At 48.4% G+C, this 13,383-nt stretch overlaps 1 protein-coding gene across 1 annotated transcript in view; it reads left to right on the top strand.

The window, feature by feature from the left end:
• The window catches only part of Gpd1l (glycerol-3-phosphate dehydrogenase 1 like), a 41,978-nt gene that overhangs the window by 21,817 nt on the left and 6,778 nt on the right, over positions 1–13,383 (top strand). The window contains exon 5 of the mRNA XM_059268824.1: positions 3,912–4,024. Coding sequence (XP_059124807.1) covers positions 3,912–4,024 — 113 coding nt within the window. The remainder of the gene's footprint in view (positions 1–3,911; positions 4,025–13,383) is intronic.

Raw genomic sequence — 13,383 nt, 5'->3', positions numbered from 1 at the left:
AGCCTAGCCAATCAGTGAGCTCCAGGGTCCACGAGAGACCCACTCCTAAAGGAGCTGGAGGGGCCGAAGAGACGGCACGGCACTCATTGCTCTTATAAAAGAGCCAGGTTCAGGTCCCAACATCTACATGGAGGCTCAGAAATGCCTGTAACTTCAGTTCAGTGGGATCCAATGCCCTCTCTGGCCTCCATGGACACATACATGGTGCACATAGAGACATGTAGGCAAAACACTCATACACATTTATAAATAAAGCAAATGAATCTTTAAAAAAAAGTGACCGGTTATTGAGGAAGAAACCCAATATTGACTTCCGGCCTCCATGCCTTTAAAGATTTTTTATCTATATATATGTGGAAGGGTGGTATACACATAATACAGCTGCCTTAGAAGCCAGAGATATGGGATACCCCTGGAGCTGGATTTAGGGGCAATTATAAACCATCTGACCTGGGTGCTGGGAATTGAACTCGTAAGTATTCAGCACTGAGCCACCCCTTTAGCTCACCTTATTATTTGATAGGCTGGGCCTTGGGCATGCTAAGCTCTCCACTGAGCTCCATCCCCAGCCTCTGGGTCTCTGGATTGATGATGTTAAGGACCAGCGGATGTTTAACTGTAGAGTCAGGAGTATCAGCTCACTTGTGAATTCTGTGGAGGGGGAAACGCATAATTGACAGCACCAGATGGAAATGCTGTCATAGCGTGTGCTGCTGCCCCCTGGTGGAGAACATGCCTTCCATGCTCCTGATTTTACCAAACCTGTGTGCTTTTTAAAGCTAATATGACTCTATTCACAGAAGTCCTGCTAGGGCCACACACCCTAGATATCTAACATTGTTTCTGACATATATGTGATCTCAAAAATAATATGGAATGGGGGGGGACTGCCCACCTCTGGCCTCCACACACACAGGCCAGTACTTTGCACAGACGAGACACACGCTTACACAAGCATACTCACACACACACACACACACACACACACACACACCAGTAAGTGTCAGCTGACTTCTTAATTATGGGGCTGGAGCCTGGCTCCCACCGAGGCCGTTTTCTTTCTGATTTTTACTTAACTTTGCCGCCGTCCTGAGAGTACCTGGTGTTTTTTCTCAGGAGGAAGCTGGAGGAGGTTAAATCAAAGATCTGCAATCCTGGCTTCTGTCCGAATCCCCAAGGGAGTCTCAAACGCTAGCCACACTGTTCCACTCCCGGGCTGTGATTTAGTGGATCTGGGTCACGGCCTGGTTACCTGTGTTTTTAAAGCTCCTGGCGTGTGCAGGCAAGCTTGGGAACAGCTGGTCTCCCACCTGGAGACAGGCAGAGCCTGGGGCTAGAGTCTTCTGGGGTTTTCCAGTGTCCTGATGGCTGCAGCCAGCTTGTGGCCTGAGGTCCTGAGTTAGAACCTGGGGAGGGGATTTGCCTAGTCCACCGCACCCCACCAGTCAGAACAGATTTCACATGGGGCATTATGGGTAAGGTTTTCCTTTGGTTTGGTCTTCCTTTGTTGCTAGTGTTGTGGTTTGGTGTTTTTGAAACCAGATTCTCCATGCAGCCCAGGCTAACCGGGAGCTCATGGCTCTTATCTGAGCCTCACAGACACTAGGGTTACATGCAACATATGGATCGCCAGGATTGATTTCTAATGGTTTCTCTTGTTTCATTTTTTGAGACAGGGTCTCACTAAGTAGACCAGGCTGGCCTTGAACTCACAGACATCCACCTGCCTCTGCCTCCAGACTCTGGATTAAAGGCGTGTCATCACACCTGACTGTACTTATATTAGTCAGTGTTTTCTAGAGTCACAGAACTTATGGAATGAATCTCTCTAAATATATATAAGGGAATCTATTGGAATGATTTATGAATGGAAACTCCAAGAATCTAGTAGCTATGCAGTCCCACGAGGCTGGGTGTCACAGCTGGTCTGCTGGGGTCCTGAAGAAGGAACAGATGTGCTGACTAGGAGAGGGCAAGCAGGCTAAGAACAACCCTTCCTTCTTCTGCTGTCCTTATACAGACTTCCAGCAGAAGGTGTGGCCCAGATGAAAGGTGTGCCTTCTAGGGGCAAGGTCTGGATTAAAGGCGTGTGTCTTCCCACCTCAAGATCTGGATCAAAGGCACATTGTCTTCTTGCCCAAAGATCCGGATCATAGCAGGGCAGTGGTGGTACACGCTTTTAATCCCAGCACTTGGGAGGCAGAGCCAGGTGGATCTCTGTGAGTTTGAGGCCAGCCTGGGCTACAGAGCAAGATCCAGGACAGGCACCAAAACTACACGGAGAAACCCTGTCTCAAAAAAAAAAAAAAAAAAAAAAAAAAAGATCCGATCATAGTGTCACAGTGTGCCCTCCATTTCTGGATTATAGTTCATTCCAGATATAGTCAAGTTGACAACCAAGAATAGCCATCACACTACTGTTTAATCAAAGGTGTCCAAAACACATAAGAATCAAAGCAGTTGAGTGCATGAAAGCCAAGGAGCACTGGGCACTTCATGTCCTGCTCCAGAGGAGGGGAGCATGGCCGTGGCCAAGGCAGGTTTTCTGGCTGCGTATCTATCCGATAGCATTTGTGGACAGCAGATTCTAAAATACATATAGGTCTTACATGCTGTTTCTAGAAAAACTTTTCAAGTTTAATAAATTAAAAATGTATGTCAGATGTCATTTGTTGAATTGTAAATAATTGGTTCTGGTATTATGGGATAATTAAATTTTCTTTTTTTTCAGAATTAATTATTATTGTGTAGGGTGGGTGTTTGTGCCAAGGGTACATGTGGAGGTCAGAGGACACTGTGGAGTTGGTTCTCCCTCTCACCTTTACATGGATGGAACACAAGTCACCAGGCTTTCACAACAAGCACATCTACCCACTGGGCCACCTTGCCAGCCTACAACTGCTTTTAATTTTTGAGACAGAGTGTTAGGTGACATAGGCTGGCCTTGAACTCCTATACTCTTTGCCTAAACCTCCCAAGTGCTAGGCAAGAGATATCATTATTTTCTATTTCTGTTATCTGAACTGAAGTTTACCCTTAAAAAAAAAAAAGCCACGCCTGTGTTAAAAATTTGGCAAGGCCGACTGACTTGATTGAACTTAGTTATTGAAGAGATTTGGAGTGCATAGATCCAATTATCTGTCTTTAGCCCCCTTTACAGCCACATATTAGCAACCTGTGTGTCTGCCCTAACATCTTCTGACTACTGGGTAAAACCTTTTGGAATGCATCAACTTCAGATCACTGGCATCTACCAACCCAAAAGCTAAGCTGTCACCAAGTGGCACCTGAAGCCTGTGACAAAGCTTTCTGCACTCCACTGAAATCCTCCTGGTGCTCCTACCAGTCTATTTGTTTTTGGGTTTTGGTGTTTGTTTATTTGTTTGTTTTGTTTTGTTTTTCGAGACAGGGTTTCTTCATGTAGTTTTGGTGCCTATCCTGGATCTCACTCTGTGGACCAGGCTGGCCTCGAACTCACGGAGATTCACCTGGCTCTGCCTCCTAAGTGCTGGGATTAAAGGCATGCGCCACCACCACCCAGCCCTACCAGTCTATTTGAAAAGTGCCTTGATTCTTGACTTTCTTCTGTTCTGGAACTATAAATGAATGGCTCATGAGACTATTACCATGGTGGAACATGGTATTTGGGGTAGCCTGAATCTGTTTTCCTGGCCGTGGTCACTCATTTGAAACTCTCATTCACTTAGAGGTGAGAGCTATGGTTTTGTGTCCATAGCTATGTGCCTTCCTGACAATTTGTGTGTGTGTGTGTGTGTGTGTGTGTGTGTGTGTGTGTGTGTGTGAAGGGCCCATGTCACTTTTGTAATAAAAGCTAACACTTTAACCTCGCTAGGTGTAGAAGTGGACACAGGACACGTCACTAACCTCCTGCTCTTCTAACCCTCCTCTAGGTAGCAAAGTGATGCAGAACGGCCTCCTGTTCAAAGAGCTGCTGCAGACACCCAACTTCCGAATCACTGTGGTAGATGATGCAGACACGGTGGAGCTTTGTGGTGCTCTAAAGGTAAAGCCAGCCTTGGTATCCCACCCAGGGGAGGAGGTTTGCAGGCTAGGCCAATGCTAGCAGTCGAATGTGGAGAGTGGGCTCTGTGTTGGTCGGTTGGTTGGTTCATCTGTGTGTGCGTGTGCTCAGGTGTATGCACACAGAAGTCCAGACGTGGCCAGTGTGTGTCCTTGACTCCACTTGGTTTGAGACAAGGCCTGTCTGCTGTTCACCTTTGGGTACAGCAGACCAGTTGGCCCAGGCTTCCAGGATCCTCCTTTTGGGCTAGGATTACAGATGTGTCCTGCTGTGTCCGGTTTCACTGGGTTCTGGGGGTTGATTCGGGTTGTCAGGCTTCCAGGACAAATGCTTTAGCCACAGAGCCATCCCCCAGCCTTGACCATGCTCTTGTCACAGGCTCCTGACTTTCCTCTTTCCTGGATGGTAGGCTCTGTCTCGTTACTTTTATTTATAAATACCAGTGAATTGTGTTTCTTTTAAGTGTTTAGATTACTTTTATTTGTGTGCATGTTTTGCTTGCATGTATGTATGTGTATCACATGCATGCCTGGTGCCACGGAGATCAGAAGAGGGCACTGGACCACCTAGAACTGGAGTTACAGATGGCTGTGAGTTGTCATGGGGGGCTGGGGACCGAACCTGTGCTACAGCAGCTGCCCTTAAGCACTGAGCCGTCGTCTCTTTAGCCCCAAATTGTAGTTTTTTGTTTTCTGAACACATATTATTTATTTTTAAGATTTTGTTCTTATTTATGTGTGTGTCAGTCTGAGAATGGGCCCATGTGTACAGATGCCCACAGAAGCCAGAAGAAGGCATGGGATCCCCAGGAGCTAGAGTTCCAGGTGGTTGTGAGCCACCTGACGTGGGTGCTGGGAATCAAACTCTGGTCCTTTGGAAAGGCAGCAAGTGCTCTTAACCACTGAGCCATCTCTCCAGCCCCCACTTCATTTATTTTTATTTATATGTATATGTGTATGCCTGCACAGTTGTCTGTGTACCACATGCATACAGGGCCCTCAGAGTCCAGAAGAGGGCCCTGGATGCCTTGGAACTAAAGTATAGAAAGAAGCTTGTAAGCTGCTTCCTGTGGGCTGGGAATGGGCCCTGGGTCCTCGGCCAAAGCAGTGAGTGCTCTTAACCCTGGGCTCTCTCCAGCTCCAGCATCTTGTTCCCTGAGGTGATTGCCTGGACAGCCACCTGTCAAGGCTTCTCCAGGGTTTCACATTCTCCTTCCTCACCCGGATGTTACCTTGAGTGGGAATCTGTTTCCTGTCACTCCACTCCACTGGCCTCTCATTCTTCTTCCCGTGGAAGAATTGTCTCCTGCTGACAAGAGGGTTTTTTTTTTCTTCTTCAAAGAATAGTTTATCTTTGTTCCCTAGAGTGAAAAGAAGCAGTTTCGATTGGCCAGTGACCAAGGATTGTCTGTCAGGAGACAAAAATCACAACAAGTTTACTCGGTCAATCGGCCTCTAGCCCCAAGTGTGCAGAAGGCGGTTTGCATCTGCTAAGGAGAACTATGTCCTGTCAGCAGGGCAGGGCTGAGGATTCTGTAGAGCAAAAACCCAGGAAACAGAGCAATGGAGAAAGCCTGATCAGCAGCACCAGGCTACTTACAGTTACTGCAACCAATTGATGCAGTTGGTTTGGGGTTGTTGGGTTTTTGAGGTAGGGCTTCTAGTAGTCCTGTCTGCGCTCCAACTCAATATGTAGTTGAGGATGACCTTGAACTTCTGACCCTCCTGCCTCCACCTTCTACGCACTGGGATTACAGGCTTGTGCACCACGTCTGGTTTTGGTGGTGCTAGGGACCAAACCCAGGCTTTGTGCCTGCCAGGCAAACACTACCAGCTGAGCCACACCCCCAGCCTTCTTTTCCCTTTTTTGAGTGCAGGGCCTTGAACAAATTCGAGGCAGGCACTTTGCCACTGAGATGCACCCCCAGGCTTTTTAGGTTTTATTTTGAAATAGCATCTAATTAAAGTGTCCAGAGTGGCTTTCAACTTTTTATGTAGCCCACTCTTTCCCTGTCTTGAGTGTTATCATCACGCCCAGCGCTTTCTGTCAGCATAGACTCCTGCTTCCAGGAAAAGCTTTGGGATCTGGTGGTCCAGCCTGATGATGTGGCACTTGGCGAGAGTGACTCCATTCTGGCAAGTCTGGTCTGTGGGCTCTCAGGTAGAAGTGCTGCCCCAAAGCAATGGTTTCCCATCATTTTAATTAAGAATAGGTCTTTAATCCCAGCACTTGGGAGGCAGAGGCAGGCAGATCTCTATGAGTTCGAGGACAGCCAGGGCTACACAGAGAAACCCTGTCTTGAAAAACCAAAGCTAAAAGCATAGGTCGAGGGAAATGTTTCTACACTTGTCCCTCTGTCCTGAGGGGGGACAGTCTGAGGAAGCAGGGCTACAGCAGCTGCTTCCGTGATCTTTCTCCCCAGCATCAGAATTGGTTGACTCTGCCTATTTGAGGGAGCAAAATGGAGGATGGGCCAGTGAGATGACTCTGGATAAAGCCACCTCCGGCCAAGCCTGGCAACCCCAGGTAGTCCCTGTGGTCCATGTGATGGGAGAACTGACTCAGTTGTCCTCTGACTGCCTCACGTGCCCAGTAGTATGCACACACACTAAATATATACACTCTAAATAAATAAATATACATACATACATACATACATACATATATACATACATACATACATACATACATACATATATACATACATACATACATACATACATATATACATACATACATACATAAATGGCATTTTCTTTTCTTGTTTGTGTTTTTGAGGCAGGGTCTCTCAGTGTAGCCCTGGCTGTCCTGGAACTCAATATGTAGACCAGGCTGCCCTCACAGATCTAGCTGCCTGCCTCTCTGCCTCCGGAGTAGTGGGATTAAAGTTGTGTGCCACCACACGTGGCTTAAATAAAGGTCATTTTTAAAAAGCATCAGGAGTGGTTGGGATGCAGCTCTCTTGGTAAAATACTTGCCCAGCATACAGGAAGCCCTGGGTTCCATCCCCAGCACCACATAAGCCAGATGTGATGGTGCATACTTGTAATCCCAGCACTGGGCAGGTGGAGGCAGGGGGATCAGAAGTTCAAGGTCAGCCTTGCCTACATAGGAAGCTGGAGGCCAGCCTCCCTTCCCCCTTGACTTCTCAATGTAAATACCCAAATACCCAGCAGTTTCATCCAAAACTGCTTCTGGAGCTGGAACAGCTGGGAAGGGTGCCCGGTGATTGGCATCCAACCGCCTGTTTCCAACGAGACTTGCCAAAGGGAACGTGGAAGTCGGAAGAAAAGCACCTACCCCCTCTTTCTCAGGAAGTCTACATCCTCATTTCTAGTCAGAATTTAAGACCACTTTTTAGAATTAACATTGTATGGTCATGAAACACAATGCAAGTTTAAAGACTTCTGACCAACTAAAGTTTGGTCCGCCAGGCAGCATGTGTCTGTTTCTATGCATGGGGGACGCTGCTCCAGCCATGTGCTGGCAGGCCTCTGCCCACAGTCATCAAGGCACTGGCTTTGGTGGCTTTATATTGGGTGAGATTTGTATGGCTTTTAATAGTCCTCTATTAAACTAAGACCACTCAACAGCGGGGACACCATGAATGCCTGATTGCTCAGCATTAGCCAGAAGCGGCAGAAAGCCGGTTTTAAGTGACTGGATATTTTGGGTGGCAGTGGGGACATGATGTGAAGTACTGCCTGGAACAAAGAGTGCTGGGTGAGAAGATTCTAGATGGATGGTTCTAGAAAGCTTCTATTAATGGGGGTCGGTGTGCTCCTGGCAGGGCACCTGTAAGTGGATTCATGCCTGCAGGACAGAGGATAGAGGGAGGTGGAGGCAGAGGGGGACCCGGGGCCCCTTGGTACTCGTCCCCAGTGGCTTTCCATCATCCCTTGAGCCTGCATCAGGACTGGAGATTTAAAAACCGAGAAGTAGGGACTTTCACTGTTAGCTGAATCCAGCAGCCATGGTACCCCATGGCACAGATGAGGAGAACAGAATCCAGAGGGAATGACCTGAGCGTCCTTTCTCACCACCACCGTCCCCGTCCCCACCTCTGCCTCACAGTCCTGCCTGGGTGCTCTTCCCTCCTGGTCTTCACCCCTCCCCTTCGGCAGAAGGGTGAGAGTCCAGACTCAGGCAGTGGAAAGCTATTTTACGCTGGTTCTGTTGGGTTAGCTTGCTCCTGGCCACTGGAGAGGCCAGCCCATGTTGCTTGGCTGTGACCTCATCACAGAACAGAGTAAGAAAAACAATGGCAGAGGTCCTTGGAAGAGGTGTTGGGCTTCTTTGTTTGTCTCCAACACTCAAGAAATGATGTTAGTGGTTGAGGATTTCAGTTAGAATCTAGTGTGTGTGTGTGTGTGTGTGTGTGTGTGTGTGTGTGTGCGCGTGCGTGCGTGCGTGTGTGTGTGTGTGTGTGTGTGTGTGTGTGTGTGTGTGTGCTGGCAGCTACGTTTGTGCTCAAGCGCTTTGCCCACTGAGAGCTCCCCGGCGCTCTCTTATTATTCTTACATGTTCAGAGAATGTCACCTAAACAATACAAATAACATTGCTCTGAGAAATACAGCCCTAGGTACAGGTGAAGGTGAAGAGCCTGCAATTACCTCATCCAGAATGTCCGCAAACCACTTCTATACATCTTTGTTTATTTACTTTGAAGACAGTGTCTCACTGTGTAACCTTGACTGGCCTGGAACTCACTACATAGACCAGGCTGGCCTCTGCCTTCCCAGTGCAGGGATTGAAGGCAGCTGCTATCACACCCAGGATTATCCTCCTTTAGAAACTTTACTCTGAAAGACTTGCCAACCTTAGGAAAAGGATAAATGTACATAAAACTACAAGTGCACGCTGATTATTACTTTACTTATTAATTTACATGGGTATTTTTCCTGCGTGTATGTCTACGCACCATGCCCAGTGTCTGCAGAAGCCAGAAGAGGGGCATCGTATCCCCTGGGCCTGGAGTTACAGAAGTTGTAAGCTGCTTAAAATGGGTGCTGGGAATTGAACCTGGGTCCTCTCTAAGAGTAACCAATGCTCTTAACCCCTGAGCCATCTCTCCAGCCTCCAGACTTCATTTTAAAAGCCGCAAACAATACCTCAGAGACATGGGCCTGTTTAATTTCTACAGTCCTGCATCTCAGGTTTAGTCAGCAAAGACCACGTATTAATTTCTCCCCCTGTTGCTAAAGTAAAATACCAAAGCAACTTGAGGGAGAAAGGGCCAGTGCTGGCTTCTCGTTCCAGGAGGTGGAATCCATCATGGTGGGAGAGACGTGGCATCAGGGGCAGGAAGCTGGCTGATCACATTGCACACACTCAGGCAGCAAAGAACAGGAGGTGGGGCCTGGCTGTACATCCTCTAGGCACACCCCCAGTGTTGTCCACTGGCTGTGACACTGGCTTCTGATGGCGGATGGCACCTCCCAGTGCTCTGGCCTGGCTGGCTCCTTTGCTGGGGCCGATCTGCAGGCTAATCATAGTGTCTTAATTACTTCCCTCATTGCTCTGACAAAATAACCTGAGGAGAGCAACTGAAGGAAGGTTTATTCTCACCCACAGTCCCAGGGGATTCGGCCATCATGGCAGGAGGGACAGGAACAGGGGCTCTGGCGGATCACACTCTATCTGCAGTCAGGAAGCAAAGAAAGATGGATGCTGGTGGTCAGCTCCTTTTCTCCTTTTTATTCAGTGTGGGCCCTCATCCCAGAGGATGGTACCACCCTGTTAACTGAGGGGGTCTTTCCACCTCAGTTAACCCAGTCAGGATGATCCCGGGTGCCTGGAGGCACTCCACCTGGGTGATTCCAGAGACTGTCACGTTGATTACTAATGTGAACCACCACAGGCTGCTCAAACAGTCTGTCGGTTTGCGTGTGCCCCCTCGTCTGTCATACCCGCCGGCCTGGCACACAGGCTGGTTCTCATCAGTTACACAACCAATCATATTTTGGCCAGTCTTTAATTTTCTTTCACCTAAATGTCTTGTTTGTTTTTCTGCTTACTTGACTCCAGTATCAATGGTTGTGTGGATTCATTTCTGTCCTAGCTAGAACTGCTCAGTTTGGACTCGTGTAGTCTGAACCTGAGTCACGTTTCCATTATCAGAAAGATCAGGCCAGTGAGATGGCCCAGTGGGTAAAGGCACTCACTGCCCAAGCCTAAAGACAGAACTCTCTGGAACCCACATAAAGGTGGAAGGAGAGAACAGAGTCCACAAAGTTGACCTCTGACCTCCACGCGCACACTGTGACATGAGCATGCCTATATGCACGCATCACACACACACACACACACACACACACACACACACACACACGATAACTATAACATTTTAAATTAAAAATCATTTGATTCTAGAATGCCATGTGGCTTATTTGTGACCGTAAGACTGGGAGGCTTTTGTAGAGTCTCCGGATTCTCACAGAGGCCAGTTGAGGAAGCATTCTTTAGACAGCTAGAGCAAGAGTCCAGACAACCTCTAGGTGTGCTGTTCAACTTCCAGAAGAGGGGGATGCCGCCCTGGGTACTGTAGGATAGTTCTACCTACATGGTGGGAGTGTTTGTGTGACCTGCAGTGGCATAGACTGCCCTCTGGTTTGATGTATATACATACCCATGTATGGTATACATATGTAAATATGTAGAGAGAGATCAATATTGGGGGAGGGAGAACATGAAACCTTGAACTCCATATGTACCTGATGACCTTGAACTTTTCCTTTTTCTTTGTCTGTTTTTGTTTTGTTTTTTGGAGACAGCCTTGGCTATCCTAGAACTAGCTCTGTAGACCAAGCTGTCCCTAAACTCACAGAGATCCACCTGCCTCTGCCTCCCAAGTGCTGGGATTAAAGGCGTGCGCCACTCCTGCCCGGCTTTTCTTTTAATTTTTGATTTTTAATATTTTATGTGTTTGGGTGATTTTAATATTTTGTGTGTGCTGTGCCCACAGACCAGGAGTGGGTGTTGGGTCCCTTGGAAGTGAAGTCACAGATGGTTGTGAGCCACCATGTGGGTGCTGGGAACTGAACCCAGGTCCTCTGGAAGAGCAGCAAGTGCTTTTAATCACTGAGCCATCTCTCCAGCCCCAGCCTTGAACTCCTGACCCTCCTGATTCCACTGGGATTGAAGGTATGCAGCACCCACACCTAGTTCAGGATGGAATCAAAGGCGGGGCTTCACACTTGCTAGGCCAGCACTCTACCTGCAGATCTACATCCCAGCCCGGTGTTGTATTTCTGTGCAAGGTTAAGAGTAGAATTGAGCCCCATCTACCTGGCCCCATGCACCACTGAAGAAACCACCCCTCCAGGTGGGGGGCTGCTTCTGAGCACTGCTCTACCCTGGGACCTGGGGAAGGCTTTAACACACCGGTCTTCCAAAACCCACAGTATTTTTAGCGCGGCTAGTTTAGAGCAGATTTGCATGAGCAAGATAACTTTCATAGCTGAGCTTTCTCAAAGGACATCTGCTCAAATTCTGTTCAAACATGCTCTGGCTGGCTCACTGTGGTTTTTTAGCTGTGTCGGGGTCCAGGGTCCTATTAGAAGAGAACTGGCCTGTCCAAGGCCCCCTGGTGGGGAGGTTAGTGACTCCTGGAAGCTTTGAGGCAGTGCAGAGCCCAGGGTCCTGCTGGGAAGGACTCACAGCCCTGTTCCCTTCTGCCCTCCTCCTTGTCTGCCTTTTCTCTGAGTGCAGCGACCGGAAGAGCTGGGCTGGGGCGTGAGGCCTCATACTACCCAGCTTAGCCAGTTGACAGAGAAGCCTGCCAAAGCTTTTTGGTTCAGTGGGCCAGCTCTTCCCGTGAGAAAGCCCTTGCCTGGACTCTGAGGAGGCCTCTCTGTGTCTTTTGCTCACTGGGCCTGCGGGCATGGTGTGTTTCCTGGCAAGCTGCGGTGTGCCTGGCTTCCTCATCCTTCATTGTGCCCGATGAAGGAGCCACCATGTGAGAATCTGGGAGGTGTAAATTTATTTTATTTTTAGTGTTTACGACAGGGCCTTTCACTGGCGAGCAAGCATTCTAGCACTGAGCTAAGGTTAGCCGTTGCTATTGCTGGTGTTTTTCTCCTCCCGACCTGCCCTTGGACTCCCTCTGCCTCTGAGAAACCATGGAGACATGTCCCTGTGACACAGAATTGCTGGGGTGTGAGGAAGTCTCTCCAACCTGGGAAGAAAGAGGACAAATGTCCTAGGCATCGGAATCAGTGACACATGGGGCACACACCATGTGTGGGGGTTGGGCCTCAGGGATGACTCCCGCTTCTTCCCTCTCTCAGCCAGGAGACAGGAGGGTAAGCCCATGCCTCAGAGTCAGGTCTGCAGTGGCCTGGGTGTGGCCCCTTGCAGCATGAAAGATCCTGCTCTCCCCACTCAGCCCCGATCGTAATTCCTAGGGCTGGTTTATCATGTCACCATCAAGAATGGGTGACAGACACACAGTCCAAGAGACAGCAGAGAGGTTCAAAACTCCAGTCATTTAGCTAACAATCCCTCTCTAAGCCTTAGCTCATAGACACAAGTTCAAGAAGTCACTGGCCTGCTCCTGAGTTGGACTTCGCAAACGCTTAGTGGCCACACAGGCTACTGCATTGGATGAAACAGACACAAAACGTATCAGGGTGGCCCAGCTTAGTGCCCTGAGCATGGCTTTCCTAGAATCCTTAACCAAGTTCCCTGATACAGGGCCTGGCTTGTAAGCAGAATATAGCCCCTTGTCTTTGGTAAGCCCACTGTTCAAACAGACATCCTTAGAGGTCAAGTCTATCAAGAACTAGCCCCAGAAGAGTCAGATGGGCTGTTGGACCTCCAGAAAGAAAGGGACTGTCATTTGTACACACATTTTATTTTCCCTGTTATGATTGGCAAGCATTTTCTGCAAGGGCCAGATAGAAAGTGCTTTAGGCCTCTGGCCCACATCTCCATCATTCACATCTGCCATCAGTAAGTAAGTGGTGTGGATAGGCTCCATAGAATGTGACAAACACAGGCCTTAGGTTGGTAGCCTCTACACCGGATTATCACCTATGGAAGGGGAGTCCATATCTGACTTGCCTGTGTATAGTAGAGCAGATGCACTACAGTGCAGAGTGGGTACCCCACCAATGTTCATGTGGAGAAATTTAAATGAAATAAGTGGCTAAAACTATAGTTGCGTGTATGCTTACCTAGGAACCCAGCAAGTCATCTCCTAGGCCAGCAGTTCTCCACCTGTGAGTCAAGACGCCCTGAGCGATCGAACACCCCTTTCACAGGGGTTGCCTAAGACCACCAGAAAACAGATATTTGTATTATAATTCATAACAGTAGCAAAATTACAGTTATGAAGTAGC

The sequence above is a fragment of the Peromyscus eremicus genome, chromosome 7, assembly GCF_949786415.1.
Source record: "Peromyscus eremicus chromosome 7, PerEre_H2_v1, whole genome shotgun sequence".
Taxonomy (NCBI): Eukaryota; Metazoa; Chordata; class Mammalia; order Rodentia; family Cricetidae; genus Peromyscus; species Peromyscus eremicus.
The sequence above is the reverse complement of the archived record's forward strand: the minus strand, read 5'-3'. Positions and strand labels throughout refer to the sequence as shown.